This window comes from Balaenoptera borealis (assembly GCF_965194805.1).
Source record: "Balaenoptera borealis genome assembly, chromosome: 1".
NCBI classification, from domain to species: Eukaryota; Metazoa; Chordata; class Mammalia; order Artiodactyla; family Balaenopteridae; genus Balaenoptera; species Balaenoptera borealis.
In genome coordinates this window covers 22,851,919-22,873,151 of record NC_138860.1, presented here as the reverse complement: position 1 = coordinate 22,873,151, position 21,233 = coordinate 22,851,919, and the positions used below count along the sequence as shown (strand labels likewise).

Sequence of the window (21,233 nt, the reverse complement as noted above, 5' to 3'; positions counted from 1 at the left end):
GAAAGAGGCTGAAGTTCCGGTGCATTAGACTTTGCAGGTGGTCTGTATACCTACAGTAGAGTGAGGGCTTTTGGGCTGCTATTCTGGAGGCAGTTGTGTGGGTCATACCAGTGCACACACTGCGGGGGACCAGGGGTGGGGTGCCAGGTGGGAGAATGGAAGGTCTGTAGACTGTGGGATGAAAATGACGTCACCAACGCAGCAGGAGGGCAGCATTTCCATGCTCCCATGGTCCTGAAAGAGGAGTGATGCACAGCCCCTTCTCTCCCGGAGACAGTGCTCCAAACCGGCACGAGCCAGAAGGCTCTCACAAGAGCATCAGCCATACAAGGGCCTGAAGGCTCTCCAGCAGGGCACGTGCTGCAAGGGCTAAAGTCAGCCCTTCCAACCTGTGTGCTTCTGTGGGACCAGGACAGTGAATGAGAGGCTGCTGGCAGAAGGACAGTACCTGCAGCTTCCAGTAAAGACTCCACTGACCTGCGAGGAGAGGGCCCCGAGGAAGGAGGAAGGGATGAGGGGATGAGAAAGGGCAATGAGGGGGTTAGGGCTAGGGTTAGGGTTAGGGGTGAGTGGTGAGGGAGTGAGGGAAAGAGAAAGGGAAGTGAGGAAGGACCCTGGTGTCTGCAGGATCGCTCTCAAAAGCTCTCCACCCTGGCGGACCATTAGAATCCCCTGGGCAGCTTTGGCAAACACCGCTGCCTGTGCCCCCTTGGCCAATTAATAGAGGCTCTCTGTGGATGGGGCCCCTGCACCGAGATTTTAAAATCTCCCCAGGAGATTCAAATGTGCTTCCAAGACAGAGAAACTCGGGTCTATGAGAACAACTCCCCGACCGCTGAGCTCTGCATTTTTCCCGGGGCTGTACCTGCAGACAGCGATGGGGAGAGGGCTCCCCAATAACACCCCACCATGGTGACGACGATGTCGGAAACAGACACCCTCTTACACCACTGGTGGGAACACAAATTGCTGCAACCTTTTTGGGAAAGTAATCCGGCAAATTTTTAAGAAGTACAAATTCATATACTCTTTAACCCGATAACCCCACTCCTAGGATATAAACACACGAAGGTGTTTATTGCAGGGTTACTGATCGGGGTCAAATAAAACTGAAAACAGACAGAATGTCCATAAATATGGACATGACTGACTCAATTGTGTGTACTATGGAATATTATGAGAGTTTGTGCGGTTATTTTTAAAAGAGTTAGATCTCTAGTACTATACTGATCTAGAGGGGTGTCCATAACGAAATGGTATGTGGCGGGAAAAGTTATAGGAAAGTTTTTTTCAATTATTGGGAAAAAAACAAAAGGCCAACTCTGAGTGTATGTACATACACATGTGTGTGTACATTTGTCTGTGTTTGTGCATGGAGATAGGAGCAGGGCAGAGACCCAAGCTATTAACATGAGCTATGTCAGAGAGTCAGGAATAGAGAGGGGTTGGGAGCTTATTAGTATTTTCTTCATGTTAACTGAGCATCATTTTCTAGTTAAAATAAGGACATCCTACTTCTACAATTAAAATAATTAATGAAGAAAACCCAAAGAGCAAGCTCTGGGGTAAGACAACCTAGATTCAAATCCTGGCTTTGCGTGTACTAGCCTCAGTTCCTTCACCCCTCTGCCCTCAACATGCTCATCGGTGAAAGGGGACCACAGGGATGCCCACATCATAATGGCACCCACGTCAGAGATGAGCATTAAGTGAGATGACCCATTCAAGCTCTTTGCACAACGTCTGGCATATTCTAGGCCACATGCAGTAACTTCATAAACATTGTTGTCAGGGGAAAAAACTTTTCCTAGGCCACTAAGGACCAACCTTCTACGTCTAGGTAAGCTCACCTCTCCCAGCAAAGAAAAAGAACCCAAGCCCCCTTGTCACTGTCTGCATTGCAGAAGGAGCCTCGTGTGGACCTTCCCTGAAGCCATGCATATAATGACTTCTTGTGCAGCCTGCATGGCCCTATGGCTGAGCAGTGTTCTTTATTACTTCCTCCAGCCCCAGAATGGGTCATGCTGTCCTGCCACGAAGTGACAACTTCTGGGCAGGGAAGTGCCTGGGAAGGGAAGTGCTTCTCTCCTGGGAAAGGATGTCCTATAAACAAAAATAGTTACGATAATTATGTAACTTCAGCCCACCTTAGCAATTGGCCCTTCTGCACAAGCTCACAACACATACCTTGATTTGGTCCTGACCCTGGGCCTGCTGGGGAGAGAGGAGCCAGAGCTAATTAGAATGATGAATGACCCAGGCTCGTCCCACGTGCGCTGAGTCAACTGTCTACGCTTGGGTGACTGGCTTCACACGCTGCTCCCTGCAAGGGGTGTGACAGCATGAAGAGGCCAGGCTCTGTCCCTTTTGTTCCGACCATCTCTCCTGCAGAATGATGGGAGCAATTCTTCACAGGCTTTGCTCAGAACATGTTCGCTCTTTATTCTGATAAACATGCAATAAAATCCAACAGAAAGAATCAGAGTCCTGCCTTCTCTTTCACCAGATTCCACCTGTGGATGATAAGAAAATGTTCCTGAAATCTAAACCCAGGGGCTCACTTTCCACTCTTGTTTGCTATTTGCCAAGGAGCAGAATCCAAGGTAAGGCCAATCCCTGCTCCTAACCAAGGGGATGTCATTTCCATAAAAACTCTTCCCTGGTGCCTGGATCCTGTGATGGGTTGAATTGTGTCCCCCCTGCCCCCGCCTCCCAAAATTCATACATTGAAGCCCTAACCCCCAGTAAATCAGAATGTGACTGTATTTGGAGAGAGGGTCTTTAAAGCAGTAATTAAGGTGAAATCAGGTCATTAGAATGGGCCCTGATCCAATATGACTGGTGTCCTTCTAAGAGGAGGACATTATGGCACAGATATACAGAGGGATGACCATGTGAGGACACAAAAAGAAGGTGGCCATCTGCCAGCCAAGGAGAGAGGCCTCAGAAGAAGCCCACCCTGCTGACACCTTAATCTTGGACTTCCAGCCTCCAGACTGTGGGGAAGTAAATTTCTGTTGTCTAAACTGCCCAACCTGTGGCTACTATGCTACAGCAGCCCTAGCAGACTAACACAGATCCCAAGGGCACCAGCACTAGAGGGTACAGTGTCTCCTGTAGGTTCTTTCTCTCAAGCCTCTGCTTCCCAACAGTCTCTTAAAATTGAGAAGAGGCCTTTAGTCCAAACCTCTACACCTCTTTCTGAGAGTCAGACTGGAGAAGAGCAAGGCACGCACACGCACGTGGCTGACAGTGGATCATCTGATGCCAGTGTGTCAGAGGGCTGTGTGCAAGTGTGCTCTGCAAAACTCAGAGTATGGAACTGTCCTGGGAAATGCAAAGAACCATGCTTTTAATCCCTAGTGCAATGGAGACATAAGGACTGCTGGAAAGGGCAGGAGTCTGGGAGTCAGAGTGATTTGAATCCAGACCCAGCACTCACTACCTGAGTGACCTGGGCAAGTGATGCAAGCCCTCAGGTCTCAGTTCCCCATCTTCACCTCACAGAGTTGGTGTCAGAATAAATCAAAGACTGTGGGTAAAGTGCAGAGAACATTCAGCCACTCTGCCAGCAAAGAATTACTGAATAGGTGCTATTTTCTAGGTAAAATGATAAGCGGTGAACAAGATACCCAGAACCCTGCCCTCACCGACTTTATAGTCGACTAAGGAAAACAAACATTTTACAAAGAATCATACCTCTGACTTTCCCCTCCCACACTTCCTTCCTTTGAAAGTCCAGAATATTTGGGCTTGAAGTACTTTATCAATAACTTGAATAACACAAACGTCAAGCGTTTGAAAACAACCCAACGTCCGTCGCTTTTGGTCTCTATTAACAGTTGGCATCACCGCTGTCAGAAAGCATTTGAAGTACCACAGTCGTGTGTGTATTAAAGTCTAGTTTATACAAAGAGGATCATACAGACCCTCGCAGAAAATGCACTGTCGGTCATTTTATCAGTCCGTCCTGCTGACGTCATCTGAACAGCGTACACGTTCCTGAAGGCAGGAACCTTGCCTAAGTGGCTCCCTTATTTAGTTTCTACCAGGACACCAGTGGCACTGGCGCCACTTTATGCTGATGCACTGAGTGGTAACAGCAGTGATATCACCACTAAAAAGGCCACAGTAGCAGAGCTGCTCTTGCTGTGTGTTGCCCGCCCACCTCCCTGTGCTATAATCGGTGATCATTGTCTTCCAGAATTTCATCACTGCTTTGACCATTTAGCAGACGCAGAAAGGGAACAGTATGGCTTTTTCTGTCCCTTTATAATAATGGCATTTTGCATTTGTATAGCACATTTAACGTATTCAGTACATTTTCTTGTCTATGGCCGGGTTTTATCCTAATGAAACAAAACCCCATGTGTTTTGTAATTGTCTGTGCCATAGAGACAGCTTAGGAATCAGAGCCACTGAAACTGTGCTGGAGGAGGCCCGATGCCCCAAACTGCTTAAAGAATAACAAACCCCATACAAGTTGCGAATGGAACCAGCATGGTAATGCAGCAATACAGCTATGCCATGGGGAGAAGATACATCTGGAGCATCGGAATCAATTCAGCGCAAGCCGGGAGCCCAAAGGAGTTCTCATCTGAGTTGCAGGGCTCTCCTGTTGGCCCTGCCTGGGTAGAGGCTGGTACCCGGTTCCAATTGTAGGGAGAGACAAAGACTGGCCACTGCTACAGGGAATAAGAGGCCATTAGGATTTGGTAATACTGGCACATTTTGTGGCCTAGAAACATGACCCAGAAATGTTTCTTGCTTTTTCAGCAATTTAGAAAGGGCAAGAATGAGTATCTGAAAGGGTGAGCATTTGGGAGGTTGAAAAACAGAATTTTTACTTCTCATCACATTTTGGAAAAGGGAGCATCCAGAAGCAAACCTCCCACCGAGAAAACAAGTTGTCTGCGGATTACTTGCAATGAGTCACCTGCTGGGTTGACCATCTCCTGGGAAGCAGGAGGAAGTCAGGCGCTCATTCCTTCAGTCTACCTGGGCACCCGTTGGTAAATTATTGCTTTTACTCTGGTACCATTTAGAAAATTACAGCTCTCTAAATCATACTCTGGGGGACCGAGAAAAGGAAAATGCCTCCCCACCTGCATTGCCGAAGCCTGCCCTACCCTCCAACTCAGTGATGTGCAGCCTCGCTACACATTAGAATCACCTAGGGAGTTTTTCAAACCTCCCTCCACCCCCGCCAATGCCCAGGCTGCATTCCAGACCAACGAAACAGAAACTCTGGGGGTGGGATCCAGGAACAGTTCTTTTTAAGCTCCCAGGGTGATTCCAAGGTGCAGCCAAGCTTGAGAACCAGCCCTCTAACTACATCCATTCCCATGCTCACCCTCTGGGCAGTGAAGGTGCTCTGATAAGACAAAGCACACCACACCTGCCATGGCCCTTTCTCTGGTTTCCTTCACTTGCCTTAATCCCATGCTCAGCAGTGATAATTCTGCCACACACATTATGAAACTAATAATCCAAGCCATTGTGTGGTTGCTGGGCTCATGTTCACCAACACATTTAGTTAATTAACATGAATCAGATACCACGTTAGGCAACGCAGCAGATACAAAAATTAGGAGGACGTGATCCCCACCTTCAAGAATACAGCTGTGGAAGATAATGTGTACAAGTGACTGTAATACAAGATACTGTGTCATCAGAGCTTTGAAACTCTCGGGAAGGAAATCAGAGAGAAAAACGAGACCCCTTTTAGCTGAACGGAGGTCTTCACAACTGACACATCACACACACACACACACACACACCCATCAGCACATAATACAGGACTATGTACATAGCAGGTCTAAAGGAACTCCAGTTGAATGAATGGAGAAATTCAGATTGGCTCCCATCGGAAGCCAAGACCAACACCCAGGACTCCCCAGCTCCTTTCTCCACCCTCGACCATGCCCAGGCTCCTCCGGGGACCATCAGACATCACCTCAACCTCTAGTGCCTAGTCTCTCTGCCCGCCATCCCCACTGGCCACCTCACACTGCCCTTGGAGTTCTGGGGTGCACGTCGGTGGCTGGGTGCCCTGTGCTGGCCACTCTGCTGACTGAATTCCTCCCTGAGACCAAGGCCTGCAGCTGTCATCCAGCGTCCACACCCCCTTCTCTATGGAATAAAATCCTCAATTTGGAGCTGAGCATAGAGACCCCCCCCAAAAAGACCAGATATGGCCATTTGCCTACGATCTGGCTGATGAGTTAAGCGGAAGTGATGTGTGCAGCTTCTGGGTCACATCCTTCACAGAAGTGGCCCTTTTCCTCTTCCCCCTCCATCCTGCTGCTTGAAAGGACATCATGGTGTGACGCCCTCATGGACCAGAAAATGCCCTAACGATGGCAGAGCTCTGAGGGCAGGAGGAGCCTGGGTCCCCAGACAACCCCGGCAGGCAGGGTCCCCCTCCCACCCTACCCTCAGCCTGGGCGGGCTCCCCCCCCAGACACAGCAGGCTCCCTTGTATCTTTTACTCACAGTGGAACCCATATCCCAATACGCTTTCCTGCCTCCATCACGTCCTACAATACCTGGAGTTCCTCTGTATATTAAGGAGCGGAAAAAGGTGTGACAGAAAAGCAAACGATTTCTGTCAGAACAGTCAATGACTTGGTGACTTCTCATAGCAAAACTACTGAGAGTCCATAAATCTGCTTAGGTCAGGCTGTGAGAATCTGCTTTGCCGATGAACGTGGTTAACTTAACCAGCCTCCTTCTTCTGGCCCACACAGTCTGTGAAGACTACAGCGGAAACTGAGTGTCGTCACTCTCTTGGTTAGCGGCCTGTAGAGACTGACCGCTAGGGTCAACAGAAGCTCTACAAAAGGTGTACAAAGTTACCAGCTCCTATGGACGGAAGCAGCAAGAGAGAAGGGGGGTAAGCATGGGCTCTGGAACCAGACCCATGAGCTGGGTGACCTGGGGCAAATATTTACCATTTGGTGAAGGCAGATCATTTTATCCAACTCACAGAAGATTCAGTTACACAGCAGGCCCAGGGCCCCTCCACAGACCTACTGAACCTGAACTTCCCAGGATTGATGGGGGATATGTTAGGATTCTCCAGAGAAAGAGAACCAACAGGATGCATGTATGTGTGTGTTTATAGATACAGAGAGATATAGACATATAAAGAGAGACAGATAGATAGAGAAAGAGATTTTAAGGAATCAGCTCAGGCAATTGTAGTGGTTTGGAAGGCCAAATTTTGCAGGGGTGCTAACAGGCTGGAGATCCAGGAAGAGCCAACCGTGCAGTTGAAGTCTGAAGGCCATCTGCTGCAGAATTCCTTCTTATTTGGAGAGGTCAGTCTTTTTTCCATTGAGGCCTTCAACTGATTGGATGAGGTCCACCCACATTATGGAGGGTCATCTGCTTTATTCAAAGTCGACCAATTTAAACATTAATCGCACCCAAAAAACACCCTCAAAGAAACATCTAGAATAATGTCCAGCCACACACCTGGGCACCGTGGCCCAGACTATTTCACATATAAAATTAAGCATCACAGGGGGTGGGCATTCATGAATCTGTATTTTTTTTTTTAAGTTGGGGGTTTTTTTGTTTGTTTTTTAACTAATTTATTTATTTATTTATTTTTGTCTGCGTTGGGTCTTCGTTGCTGCGCATGGGCTTTCTCTAGTTGCAGCGAGCAGGGGCTACTCTTTGTTGTGGTGTGTGGGCTTCTCATTGTGGTGGCTTCTCTTGTTGCAGAGCACAGGCTCTAGGCATGCGGGCTTCAGTAGTTGTGGCCAGTGGGCTCAGTAGTTGTGGTTCACGGGCTCTAGAGCTCAGGCTCAGTAGTCGTGGTGCACAGGCTTAGGTGCTCTGTGGCATGTGGAATCTTCCCGGACCAGGGCTCGAACCCGTGTCCCCTGCATTGGCAGGCAGATTCTTAACCACTGCACCACCAGGGAAGTCCCATGAATCTGTATTTTTAATAACCTGTTCAGACGTGACGTGAGGCAGAGTCAAATTTGGGGACCACTCTCAATGATGCACCGTAAGGTCAATCATGGTTTCAGGATTTCTTCCTCCACCACTACAAGGGCCTCTGGACTTCCTTTGTGAAGCTGACCGGCACAACCTTCCATCATGTCATGAGTCAGGAAGATGCTCCTTCCACACACAGCCAGGACGGAGCAGGCTGGGGAGATGTTCCTCAAGCCCAGGGCTCAGCACATCCTGGGCAATCCACAAAGGAGTCGGCAGCTGGCCGTATTTGCCTGCCCACTGCCAGCCTCTCTGGGTTGAAGCTCTTCTCCCTTTCCCCTCTCCCTCAGCAGACTCAATTCTCCAGATCCTGGGGGGTCTTTTGGGGAGCTGCTTATGAATCACCAGCACATTCACCAACCACCCAGCTCACCAAATATTTTCCACAGTGTTCCCCCACCTTGGCCACGCATGAGAAGCACATATGGGCATTTTCTAAATACGGATGACTGGACCCTCCCAAGACCTACTAGAGCAGAATTTCTGGAAGTGGTTCTTAAGCAGATGTATGCTGGAAAATCTCCATGGGGGATTTTGAGATGCATAATGATTAGAAACCACCAGTGACACTAATGACAAACACAAAAGAACAGTGAACTCTACCGTTCGCCGCTTCCTGACACTATCCTAGCATATGATTTTTCACAATCAAGGCAGCAAAGTTTCACAGTAAGTTCTAAGTGCTCTCTCTGAGCTATTGATGAGAATTCCTGGGTGTACAATAATGAGTGGAGAACAACAAAGCACGCTAAGATGAGGGTACTAGGCAGCTGACCAGGCTCGTTCATGCCACTAGCCTCAAAACATGCAGCGTTCAAATTCACGATGCCGATTTACTGCAGATTACCACATGCAGCTGACCTTCAGAGCTGCTCACAGATAGTCAGAATTATGAAAATAAAGTCCTTGAATACTTACAGTACTAATGAGACCACCTCTTATGATGGGAAGGAACTAAGATTTCTGTATAGTTGTCATGACAGGAGGATATGTAGAGTATTCACTGGAGGAATGTTTATGGAACTCTCCTCACACCTGGAATTCTGCTGCAGATGATAATATTGCCCAGGCAGGGCCTGGCCCCCATGAATCCACCTAAAAGAGACCACTTTGCACTAGAGAACTGCTTATTTTGTTTCTTTTTTAATTTTTATTTTATATTGGAGTACAGTTACGTAACAATGTTGTGTTCGTTTCAGGTGTACAGCAAAATGATTCAGTGATACATCTACATGTATCTATTCTTTTTCAAATTCTTTTCCCATTTAGGTTATTACAGAATATTGAGCAGAGTTCCCTGTGCTATACAGTTGGTCCTTGTTGGTTATCTATTTTATTTTTTTTATTTAGTTATTTTTTAAAGCACCTTTTAAAATATTTATTTATATATTTATTTACTTTGGGCTGTGTTGGGTTTTTGTTGCTGCGCATGGGCTTTCTCTAGTTGTGGTGAGCGGGGGCTTCTCTTCGTTGCAGTGCGCGGGCTTCTCATTGCAGTGGCTTCTCTTGTTGCGGAACACGGGCTCTAGGCGCACAGGCTTCAGTAGTTGGGGCATGTGGGCTCAGTAGTTGTGGCTTGTGGCTCAGTAGTTGTGGTGCACAGGCTTGGTTGCCTTCCTGGTCCGGAAAGATGTGGGATCTTCCCAGACCAGGGATCGAACCTGTGTCCCCTGCATTGGCAGGCGGATTCTTAATCACTGCGCCACCAGGGAAGTCCTGGTTAACTATTTTAAATATAGCAGTGTGTACATGTCAATTCCAAACTCCCAATCTATTCCCCCCTTCCCCCCTGGTAACCATAAGTTCACTCTATATGTCTGTGAGCCTGTTTCTGTCTTATAAATAAGTTCATTTGTATCATTTTTTAAGATGAAAGGGGTATCATACGATGCTTGGTCTTTCTCTGTCTATCTTTTCCACAATTTTTGCCTGGAACTCCAGAATATAAAGATGTGCAGCCTTCTTCCCAGGCCTATCAGATGCCAACTTGGTGTGGGGTTGTACTGAGGTAGGAGATAGATGGACCCCTGGGCTGGACTGCTGGTGTTTGTTAAGCGGAGTAAAATTGAAGCTTTGTTTTCCCCAGACACGCCAAAGACAAAGCTAGTGGCAGAAGCTGAGCTCTGCTGGAGTAAAGAGGTAAGATGACCACTCCTGAGGTCAAGGAAAACTTCCCTGTCTGCACATGCGCAGGAAGGTTCCTTGGGAAAAGACACCACCCCATAATAAGTGTGAACATATCCCTACAGGCCTCTGTGGTGGAATCCACCTTAGCAAAAAGTTGCGCACGCATGTTGGGGAGGGTCTTAGAACAGGTCAGATGTGGGAAAAGAAATGAGATAATTGGCCAAAGGTAAACAAAGACCCGGAAGGACTGTCCTACTTAAGGGATTTAAATCACCTCTTTACAGGGCTCCTCCTCATTAGAGAGGGCGCCCAAAGTCCTTCTCTCCAGATGTGTATTCCTGCCTTGCTTCTGTATTAAACACACCTTCTCTGTGTGCTCTCCCACTTATTGTGCGGTGTCTCTAATAATAAATTTTGTACCTGTTTTTTGCAGTTTTTGCCTCCTTGAAACATTTTTGCTTTCAAACGGGGCAAGAGCCAGGGAACTTTGCTTCTAGCCTCCAGCCCCTGGTGAACTATCAGCTGGGATTTCTGGTTTTCACCCAGGCAACCCAGGTTCAATTCCTGGGCAGGGAACTAAGATGTCTCTTCAAGACCGCTCACTGCTGTCTCTCTGAGATCAGTACCCAGGGAGGAAAGACAGAATTCATGCATAGTAAATGCTACTCACAGTGAAATGGCCACTGATAGGGGGTAGGGATGGGGGAAATGTTACTCATTGAAAGACACCGCGCTTGGTCCTATAGACACACTAGTGAGCGAGGAAGGGATGGTCCCTGCCTCCAGAGAGCTTGCTGTTGAGTCAAGCTCTGTTCAGCTTCAGTGACCCCAGTCTCTGAGAAGGGCACGGTGGCCGATCTGGACGAGCAGCCCAGGACACACTGGTTCTGGTGTCACCTCATCGTTAGCCCTCTGGTCTCAATTTCCCCTCTGAAAAGGAGGGATCTGGCTAGATGACCTCCAAGGTCTGTTCCAGTTCTAGCGTTTCATCTCCTAATCATATAGTGAACATTAACCTTATGTCCCACTCTGTGCTGGGAATTCAAAGATGAATAAGACATTGGGTTCCTCCTTCGTGGAACTCACAAACTAATGGAAGAGGCAGGCATCCAAAGAGACAATGATGCAGTGTTGCAAGTACCACCATAGAGGTGTAGACCCACACATCGAAGAGTCTATGTTACCATCCTAGAGAAAATCTGCAAAATTTCCAACCTCTGAGCCTTCTTCCCCCAGTTTCATTGAGATATAATTGACATACAGCACTGTTTAAGTTTAAGGCATATAGCATAATGATTTGACTTACATATACTGTGAAATGATTACCACAATAAGTTTAGTTAACATCCATCATTTCATATAGATACAAAAGAAGAAGAAAAGTGTTTTTTTCCTTGTGATGAGAACTCTTAGGATTTACTTTCCTAACTTTCAAATATAGCATATACCAGTTAACTATAGTCATCATGCTGTACATTACATCCCTAGTGCTTAATTATCTTATAAATTGGAAGTCTGTACCTTTTGATCACCTTCTTCAAATTCCCTCTCCCCCTCTGATAATCAAAAATCTGATCTCTTTTTTATGAGTTTGCTTTGTTATTCTTATTATTTTATTTTTAGATTCCACACATAAGTGAGATCATACAGTATTTGTCTTTGTCTGACTTATTTCACTTAGCACAATGCCATGTTGTCACAAATGGCAGGATTTCCTTCTTTTTTATGTCTGAAATATATATATCACAAGTGCCTTAGCCATTCGTCTGTCAATGGACACTTAGGTTGTTTCCATGTCTTTGCTATTGTAAAAAAAAAAATGCTGCTATGAACATGGGGGTGCAGGTATCACTTCAACATAGTGTTTTTATTTCCTTTGGATATATACCCAGAAGTGGAATTTCTGAATCACATGGAAGTTCTATTTTTAACTTTTTGAAGAACCTCCATATTGTTTTTCATAGTGGGCTGTACCAACTTACAATCCCACCAACAGTTCACAAGGAATCCCTTTTCTCCACATCTTCACTAGCATCTGCTATCTGATCCCCATTCTAACAGGAGTAAGGTGATAACTCATCCCTTTCCTACAAATATATGGTAGATTGATGGCATTCATGGTACCAATTAATGGTCTCCCTGTATCCACACCCTTTGCCCTGTAACTCTGTAGTCCCTCCCACTGTGACCCTGGGCTTGGCCATGTGACTCACTTCGGCCAATAATAGGACACTAATAGATCTGATGCAAACCAAAGCTTGAAAAAGTTCTTGTGTATTTCCACGTCTTTTCTTGCTTCTCTATGACACCATGAGAACAAGTCTAGATTAGTCTTTGGAGAATGAGATGGCCCATCCCAGCTGAGGCCATCCTAGATTAGCTTACAGTCTGCTGCCTGCCAGACACATGAATGAGCCCCAGCCAAGACCAGAAGAACACCCCTTTCTCCCTATAAGCCCATCCAAGATTTGTGGAACCACCAGATGACCCATGGACTCATAAGAAATATAAATCGTAGCTGTCCTGAGCTGCTAATATCATGGCAATGGAGAACTAATAAGGATAGGGCCAACCAGCTCCCCAGATTTGAGTGAGAAGCCAGGGCCCATATGTAAGGCAGCTGTTGTGAAGTCCTCTGCTTCTCCTGCTGCAGCCTTGGGAGTGGAGTGAAGCGAGGACAGGGCTCTTCCTCTGGCTTCTGGTTCAGCAACCCCGTGACAGCATCACTATTTACACAGTGAGTAAAATGTCCCATCTTTCCCTCTGACTAACAAGGAGTTTGCCACAGAAAGCATCTGAAAATAAATTATACGTGAGACATGGTTTCTGAACTAGTTGCAAGTTTTATTCCAGGATATTTTTACTTTTCTTCAAACATTCCCTCTAGGGGTGAACGATCCCACCAAGAAATTAAATAGAATTAGAAAAGAGCCTTAAAGGAATCCACTTGGCTCCATGATGGTGAGCCAGGCATACTATAGGGTCCCTGAAGCCCTCTGTAGCTCTGTATTTGTATCTTCCCTTCAAAATAGCTGAGCAATATTGCTGTAGTAGTGGTCCTTAAGGAGCATGTTTCAAAGCGAACCAACAATTTCCCCTTTAATGTGGTGATTGAAAATGTGGACTCTTTTCAAACATTCTTGCCTTCAAATCCCAGCTCTACCAGCTTATGAAATATGACACTCTGGGATATATACTTAACCTCTCTAAACCTTGATTCCCTCATCTTTTAAGTGGGGTTATTAATCATGACTACTTCATAGAAATGTTGTGAGGATTAAAAGAGTTAATCCTTTCAAAGGCATACAGTAGTCACTCAGGAAAAGTAAGCAGCATTGTCACGCCTGATCTGGAAAACTTCTGATCAAGGATGGCCTCTCAAAGGCATTCCACACAACTGCCTCTGAGTTTTTGTGTCCCTTTTCCCTGTATTATGTCTCTCCATGAAAATAGACCATTCCCTCCAGAGCCCTGCAGGAAGAACTGTGTTAATGGCTAAAAAGACCGGAAATCAAGCCAATCCCTTGTGGCAGGGAGTGCCAGTAATTAGAGAAAAGGCACCGTTGTCGTTGTCACCATTCTCCCAAGTAGTTAATGCATGACAAATTGTGTGCTCCAAAGTGACATGAGTCTTTCTCTAGGTTCTGGTATATAAATGTATTTGGTAGCTTCCTCTTAGGTCAAAGAAATTGGAACAGACTTTGAAACTGTCTATTTTATAAATTTGTAGAGTCAGCAAATAGCTGATCTCTGGCACAGAATAAAATCTCTTTAAAAAAAAAAAAAGATTTTCCCCCTTATAAAAGTGGCAGATGCTTATAGTATCAGTTAGCTATTGCCATAATAATGCTGCATAACAAATCACTCCAAAATTCAGTGCCCTAAAACAATAATCATTTATACTCGCTCATGCATCTAGAGGTTGACTGGGGGTCACCTGATATAGTGCGCTTGGCTCTGAGCTACAGATGGGCTCAGGTCTGTATCCCCTGCCTCTCATGCTCCTTGCACCAGAGGGCTGGCCTTGATGATGTCAGAAGTGCAAGAAAAGGAGCAGAAACACCCAGTAACTCTTAAGGCCTCAGTACACACAAGCCCACCCACATTCCAAAGGACACATCCCGTCACATGGCAAAGCCCTCCATCAGCAGGGAGGGGACATGTACTCTGCTTCTCTCAGGAGGAACTGCAAAATCATATGCAAAGGCCATGGATACAGGCAGGGCCAGCTTCAGGGACATGTCACCCATGCAGATGCACCTGGGTCCCATGCTCAGAAGGGTCCCACCTTTGGCTGAATCCTCTGCTGTTAGCTTTGTAAGATTCTTAGTAACTTTTCGTCATGGAGCCCCACATTTTCATTTTCTACTGGGCCCTGAAAATTACATAGCCAGTCCTGGATACGGGGGAGGGTGAAGAATTGGGAACAATAATGCAGTCTTCCTACTTAACAAACTGACTTTACACTATAGAAGTGTCATATCCATTCCCAGCTCCCCCAGCCCCTGCTTTCAGAAGCACATCGCGGAAATTTCTGCAGTGGAACCAGGTTCACACCATTCAGCTTCACTTCACACCATGATGCCTCCCCTAAGACAGACGTGTGGTTCTGATAAGCGTGAAACGGGGAGGGGCATTGGTGGCCATCAGTGATTACACTCGTGGCCTTACCACTGCCTTGTTCTCTCCAGAATTAAACTTGGAGCACCTGGCCTCCCGCCACCAAACTGGTTATACCTCCCCAAGGGACTCAACACCCACCCCCTCCCCCTCCCCCAACCCGCTCATCCCCCTCTTTCTTGTCCCACTGCAACTACTCAATGAAGAGAGTGAGAATTATCCACACACTAGAGCTTTTTACAGCCACCAATGTCAGAAAACCTGCAGTGAGACTGGACACACTCTCGGGGAAATCAGGGGGTGAAATGGAGAATCACAGATTTGTCAAACCAAAGGGACGTCCCAAACTACGCAATTAAGTTGCCCCTCTCAGGCAGGCAGGCTCCGTCTAACTCAAAACCATCTCAGACATCAGGCTGTCTAACTCTGCCTAAGGGAGCTGAACATTTCTTAGCCCCCAGGATGACCAACCTCAAGGTTAGATGACAGCTGCTTATGAAGAAAGTGTCTCTTTATTCTCATGTCGATCTCCAGCTCTCACTTAAGTTCACTTCCTCTAACCATTGCCTGAACTTGGAGATGCAACAGGAGGCCCCGAGTCAGCGTCCCCCCCACAAGGACCCTTCGCGTGCCCGAGAGCTGCCATCTAACCAACGTCTGCTCTCCACGCTCTCCCCGCTCCCAAACCCGCACTTGACAGCGACCCTCACAGTGACAGCATGCCCGGTGGGGAGCACAGCACAAGAGGCAAGTGGCTCTCACCATGAAAAAATGAATCATAAGCACAGATCGACACAAGAATCCTACAGTTCAGACAATTACCCAAAGCACACATTTTCTGATAATTATAGAGCTAAAAATGGATCCACTTTGAAAATCCCTTCCTTTCTCCCGAGAAAGCTGAGGAGGTGGTTTAACAACAATCAGCTGCTGAGATGCTTCACATTCTGGGGTGTTTACGAGATGAGTTCCAAGAAATTTCTTGGAAGGTACAGTTCCCAGAAGGTGGTGATGCTAACGAAGTCCATCAACCCTCTCCACCGCCCCCAGCACGTGCTCACAGCTTGGGAATCTGAACTCAGAAGCCCATTCAAAATGAGCCAGGAGAGAGGAGGCCCAGGCCTTCCTGCCCTGTGACTCTGCTCAAACGTCAAATGACAGTTACCCAAGAAAATGGGAGGGGGTGCTAAGGGGGCTGCCGCCAGCCGAGGATTGCCTCAGCTTCCTTCAGCACCACGGGTGTGCTCGGGGATGTTACAGGAAGCTTTAGGTATCAGCTAAGTGTCATATAATAATAACAGTAACATTTAGTACGTGCCGAGCATTGATGAGCTAGACGCACATGTATTATCTCATTTAATTCTCACAACTCCACGAGGAGGGTGCTGTGCTTATCACCCCCACTTCAGAGTCACACTGAGGGTTACACAGATAATCAGGGCACAGGCAGGAAGCAGCAGAAGCCTGTATACGTCACCACCACCCTCCACCACTTTTCCAGTGCAAGGAAACAGAACTGGCTTGAGAATTTATTTGTAAGGTTAAAATACAGACTACAAAGAGGGGAGAGGGCATAGACACAGAGGAAAGGAATGGGATGGAAACTGTAGGCTAGAGACCTTCTGTGTCGTAATGAATACAATAAAGAGTTAAATTTGATTTTAAAATACAAATCTGATGTAAGGAGTACATGTGGTAAAATATAAGTTTTGTGCTATGTCATGGACACTGTTGAAATGAAGAAATGAAAAGACTATTATGGGACCTAAAGGAAACCATCAACAAAACAAAAAGACAACCTATGGAATGGGAGGAAATATGTGCAAACGATGCAACCAACAAGGAGTTAATCTCCAAAATATACAAACAGCTCATACAACTCAATATCAAAAAAACAAAACAAAACCCAATCAAAAAATGGGAAGAAGACCTAAATAGACATTTCTCCAAAGAAGACATACAAATGGCCAATAGGCACATGAAAAGATGCTCAACATCACTAATTAGTGGAGAAATGCAAATCAAATCTACAACGAGGTATTACCTCAAATACCTTTGATGATGGTATTACCATCATCAAAAAGTCTACAAATAATAAATGCTGGAGAGGGTGTGGAGAAAAGGGAACCCTCTTACACTGTTGGTGGGAATGTAAATTGATGCAGCTACTATGGAGAACAGTATGGAGGTTCCTTAAAAAACTAAAAATAGAGCTACCATATGATCCAGCAATCCCACTCCTGGGCATATACCCGGACAAAACTATAATTCCACAAGATACATGCACCCCAATGTTAGTTGCAGCACTATTTACAGCAGCCAAGACACGAAAGCAACCTAAATGTCCATCAACAGATGAATGGATAAAGAAGATGTGGTATGTATATATACAATGGAATATGACTCAGCCATAAAAGAGGAATGAAATATTGCCATTTGCAGCAACATGGATGGACCTAGAGAATATTATGCTTAGTTGAGTAAGTCAGAGAAAGAAATACTAAATGCTATCACTTCTATGTGGAATCTAAAAAATAAGACAAATGAATCTATATACAAAACAGAAGAAACAGACTCACAGACATAGAAAACAGATGTATGGTTTCCAAAGGGGAGAGGGAGGAGGGGAAGGACAAATGAGGAGCATGGGATTAGCAGATATAAACTCCTTTACACAAAAATAGGTTAAGTAACAGGATTTACTGTGTAGCACAGGACCGTAAGGTAGGACCACGGCAGAGGCAGCCAGAGGCCATTGCCTGCTGTCTGGCTAGAGTCAGTGGTCAAGCAACACAGAAAAATGAGCAAGGCTCAAATGTGATGGATGCAGGTTATTGCTCTGCCAGAGAATTCAGGATGGTACATTCAAAATGGGGAAAAAAGGGCAATTTGCAGTGTGAAAGACACTTGGGTGTCAGTCTTAAAGAACAAACTAGACTCTATGGAAGTGACAGCTGGAGCAGGTTATTGGTGTCCGAGACATTATCTGGGAAAATAATTTACAAATTCATGAAGTAACCCTTAATACCAAATGTCATACGCTATTTTCTTAATCATTTTTTATTCCTTGGATCACTAGTATTTTCATTATCTGAGCTTACTTCCCCACTGTGACACAGATGTGGAACTATGACATACTGAGTCTCTTGGAAAACATTAAAGGACAAGTAATTAGCTAGAAAGATAATTGACTTCTTGATTAAGCTCTCTCTCCCAAGGAAAGGTATCATTAATTGAAAAATAGAAAAGATTTCAAAAGCTTGCAAAATTGTTTCCCTCCCATCAATTTTTGGCATGGCATTTGGTTTCTCTCCTATTCACCTAAGGCTCAAAAACTTCTTTTGGGTTGACAGGTGGCTTTCCTATGGCCTGTAGCGCATCTGCTCTGAACAGAGATCGGGGATGTCCTTTGGCTCAAGGCAATGGACACTGTTAGTTTTACATACAAGTTGCTGTTCTTCACACTTTGCTGCAAAAAAGTACTCGCTTTCCTTACCGGAGAGTGGCAGACTGGTCTGTCTGCCACAGGGGTACCACAGCTATGTCACAGAGTCCTGCTAAATACTAAACTTGAGCTGCACATGCACACGTGGATATGCGTGCACACGTGTGCTTCCTGAATGCATTGAGGGCAGCTGTGACCTACTGCCCATCCATTGAGAGCAACTCTCTGAATGCTTGGCTCCCCCTTTAATAACATCTCCCTTCCCACCCCTCCGACACTCCCGATGATGCTGTCAATCAAACTGCAAAGCTGAGTGGCAGGTTGAAACCTCAAAGGAAACCCAACAACCAGTTAAAAACTTGGCTGAGCCAAGGTGGGAGCGTTTCTGAGTCCCGCATCAGACAGGAACAAAGGCTGTGAGGCAACATCAGCTGTAAATGCCATCCATCATCATGCAAAGATAAAGAACCTCTAAATCCAACCAGAGGGCACTTGCAAATATCCAGTGCTGTCCTGACACTGATTGATGGCCATCCCTTTTAATTAGCTCCTCTTGTCTCTGGAGGTTTCCAAAGAAGTGATCACGTGCTCCCACCTCCTCCTCCCCCACCACCATTTGCCTATGTGGGGAGACAGGACCAAAGCAGGCACTGAACCTCACCAGCCCCTCTCACTGTGTGACCACCGTGACCATGTGACCATCCAAATTCCGTCACCGGGTGCTTGCACTGACCTTTCGTAGAAGGAAGCAGATGCGCTCGATGTTCCTCAGCCGTTCCCTCTATCAGGATGCACGAGAAAGAAAAGAGAGGGGAGGTTAGATTTTCTGCTGAAAGAACATGAGAAGCCCCACATTCAGCCCCTAGTAGAGGAGGCAGAACCCACCACAGATCCCTCCCAGTCATGACCTTCATGCTCCCACTCAAGTGGCTTTCCCTAACAAGAGTTTCTGCTCATACAACTCAGCAGCAAAACACCAAATGATCCAATTAAAAATGGGCAGAGGAAAATAGACATTCTTCCAAAGAAGACATACAGATGGCCCCCAGGTACATGAAAAGGTGCTCAATATCACTAATCACCAGGGAAATGCAAATTAAAACCACAATGAGATATCACCTCACACCTGTTAGAATGACTAGCCTCAAAAAGAAAAGAGATAACAAGTGCTGATGAGGCTGTGGGAAGAAAGGGAACCCTGGTGCACGGTTGGTGGGGATGGGAATTGATACGGCCACCGTGGAAAACATTATGGAGGTTCCTCAAAAAGTTAAAAATAGAAGTACCACATGAGCCATCATTCCACTTCCGGATATATCCAAAGGAAACAAAATCACTATGTTGAAGAGATATCTACACCCCCATGTTCATAACAGCATTTTTTACAATAGCCAAGGCATGGAAACAACCTAAGTGTCCATTGACAAATGAATGGATAAAGCAGTTGTGGTATACACATATATAATGGAATATTATTCAGCCATAAGAAAGAAGTAAATCTTGCCTTTTGCAACAACATGGATGGACCTCGAGGGCACTGTGTTAAGTGAAATAAGTCAGACAGAGAAAGACAAATACTGTATGATCTCACTTACATGTGGAATCTAAAAACAAAACAAAACAAAACATGAACAACAAAACCAACTCATATTTGTGGTTATCAGAGCTGGAGAGGGAATTGGATAAAGGCGATCAAAAGGTACAATCTTCCAGTCATAAGATGTAATTCCTGGGGATGTAACGTACAACGTGATGACTATAGCTAACACTGTTGTGTGGCATATTTGAAAGCTGCTAAGTGAATAAATCCCAAAATTTTCATCACATTTTTTCTTTTTTCTTTTGTATCTGTATGAAATGATGGATGTTAACCAATTATTTTGCAATATATGTAAGTCAAGTCATTATGCTATACACCTTAAACTAAATACACTGCTATATGTCAGTTATATCTCAATAAAGTTGAAAGAAAAAAAGAGCTTTGAGCTTTTCTCCATCTACCTTGTCATAGTTATTTGCTCTGAACTGAACTTTCCCAGCAAACAGCATGGGCTCAGCTTCCCTCTCAGCCCAGCACAGGTTTCTGTACTTTTTCCTACAGCCTCTGTGTCCCTATAAGACAGTCAAACTGCAGAACGGGCACCACATGCTCATGAATCCAAAGCCTGCGGTCAGGTCCCCGGGAGGGCTTCCCATTCAAGCCACGAAGAGCATGTGTGCCTGATTAGTGTGTGAGGCGGGGAAGTTCTCTGCCCATTGGTTTTATATTTCTAAAGTGACTGTATTTAGAGGAAGCAATCTTCCCACTCAATTAGACACCAGCAGTGCCCCCGGGCTAAGACTTTTCAAGATGCCCAGGTCCATCTCCGGAGTCTGGCTCGCTGCCAAAGGAAGATGCTCCGGGGCTGGACAGGTGACGATGGTCGCCTAACACACTAAGTGCTGCCTCCCCTTTCCCGCAGTGACTTCTGCGATTTCTGCAGCCACTCTGAACACAGCTGTGGCATCTCCCAGTGCTTCATTACTGAGGCAATTTGGTTGCAGTAGATGTGATGATAATGAGATTCCTCGTGGATCAGGAGAAGACAGATGGCTGGGATACTTCAATTTCCCTAATTAAATCATAAATATAGTGATTCCTGTGCACCCTTTAAGCCCAGAGGAAAGAGCCCACATCAGGACAAATTAGCATCCACATGGCTAGGAAGACAGACCACATCCTCCTCCACACACGTGTGTGTGCACGCGTGCACACACAAGCACAAACACAGCTGGGCATCGAGGCTGCCTAAATGGAGAATAGTGGGAAAAGGTGTGAGATAACAGGCATGTAAGAGGGAGGTTCAGGACACACGCTAGCTCCTTCCCCAGCAAGTCAGATCCTCTAAAGGATATTTCTCATTACTTTACAGTGATATTAAATGCCCAGCTGGCAAAAGGAAGGGGAAAGGGTTAACATGAGAAACTAGGAGTAAAAACAAAGCATTCCTCCTCTTCCTACCACATGGAAGAGGGGTCCACCCAGAGGGTC

General features: G+C 45.8%; 1 protein-coding gene across 10 annotated transcripts in view; it reads right to left on the bottom strand.

The window, feature by feature from the left end:
* Positions 1-21,233, bottom strand: part of CNIH3 (cornichon family AMPA receptor auxiliary protein 3) — a 271,670-nt gene that overhangs the window by 52,157 nt on the left and 198,280 nt on the right. For all 10 annotated transcript variants that reach the window (XM_082349981.1, XM_082349983.1, XM_082349976.1 and 7 more), the window contains one exon: positions 18,936-18,983. In XM_082349981.1, coding sequence (XP_082206107.1) covers positions 18,936-18,983 — 48 coding nt within the window. The remainder of the gene's footprint in view (positions 1-18,935; positions 18,984-21,233) is intronic.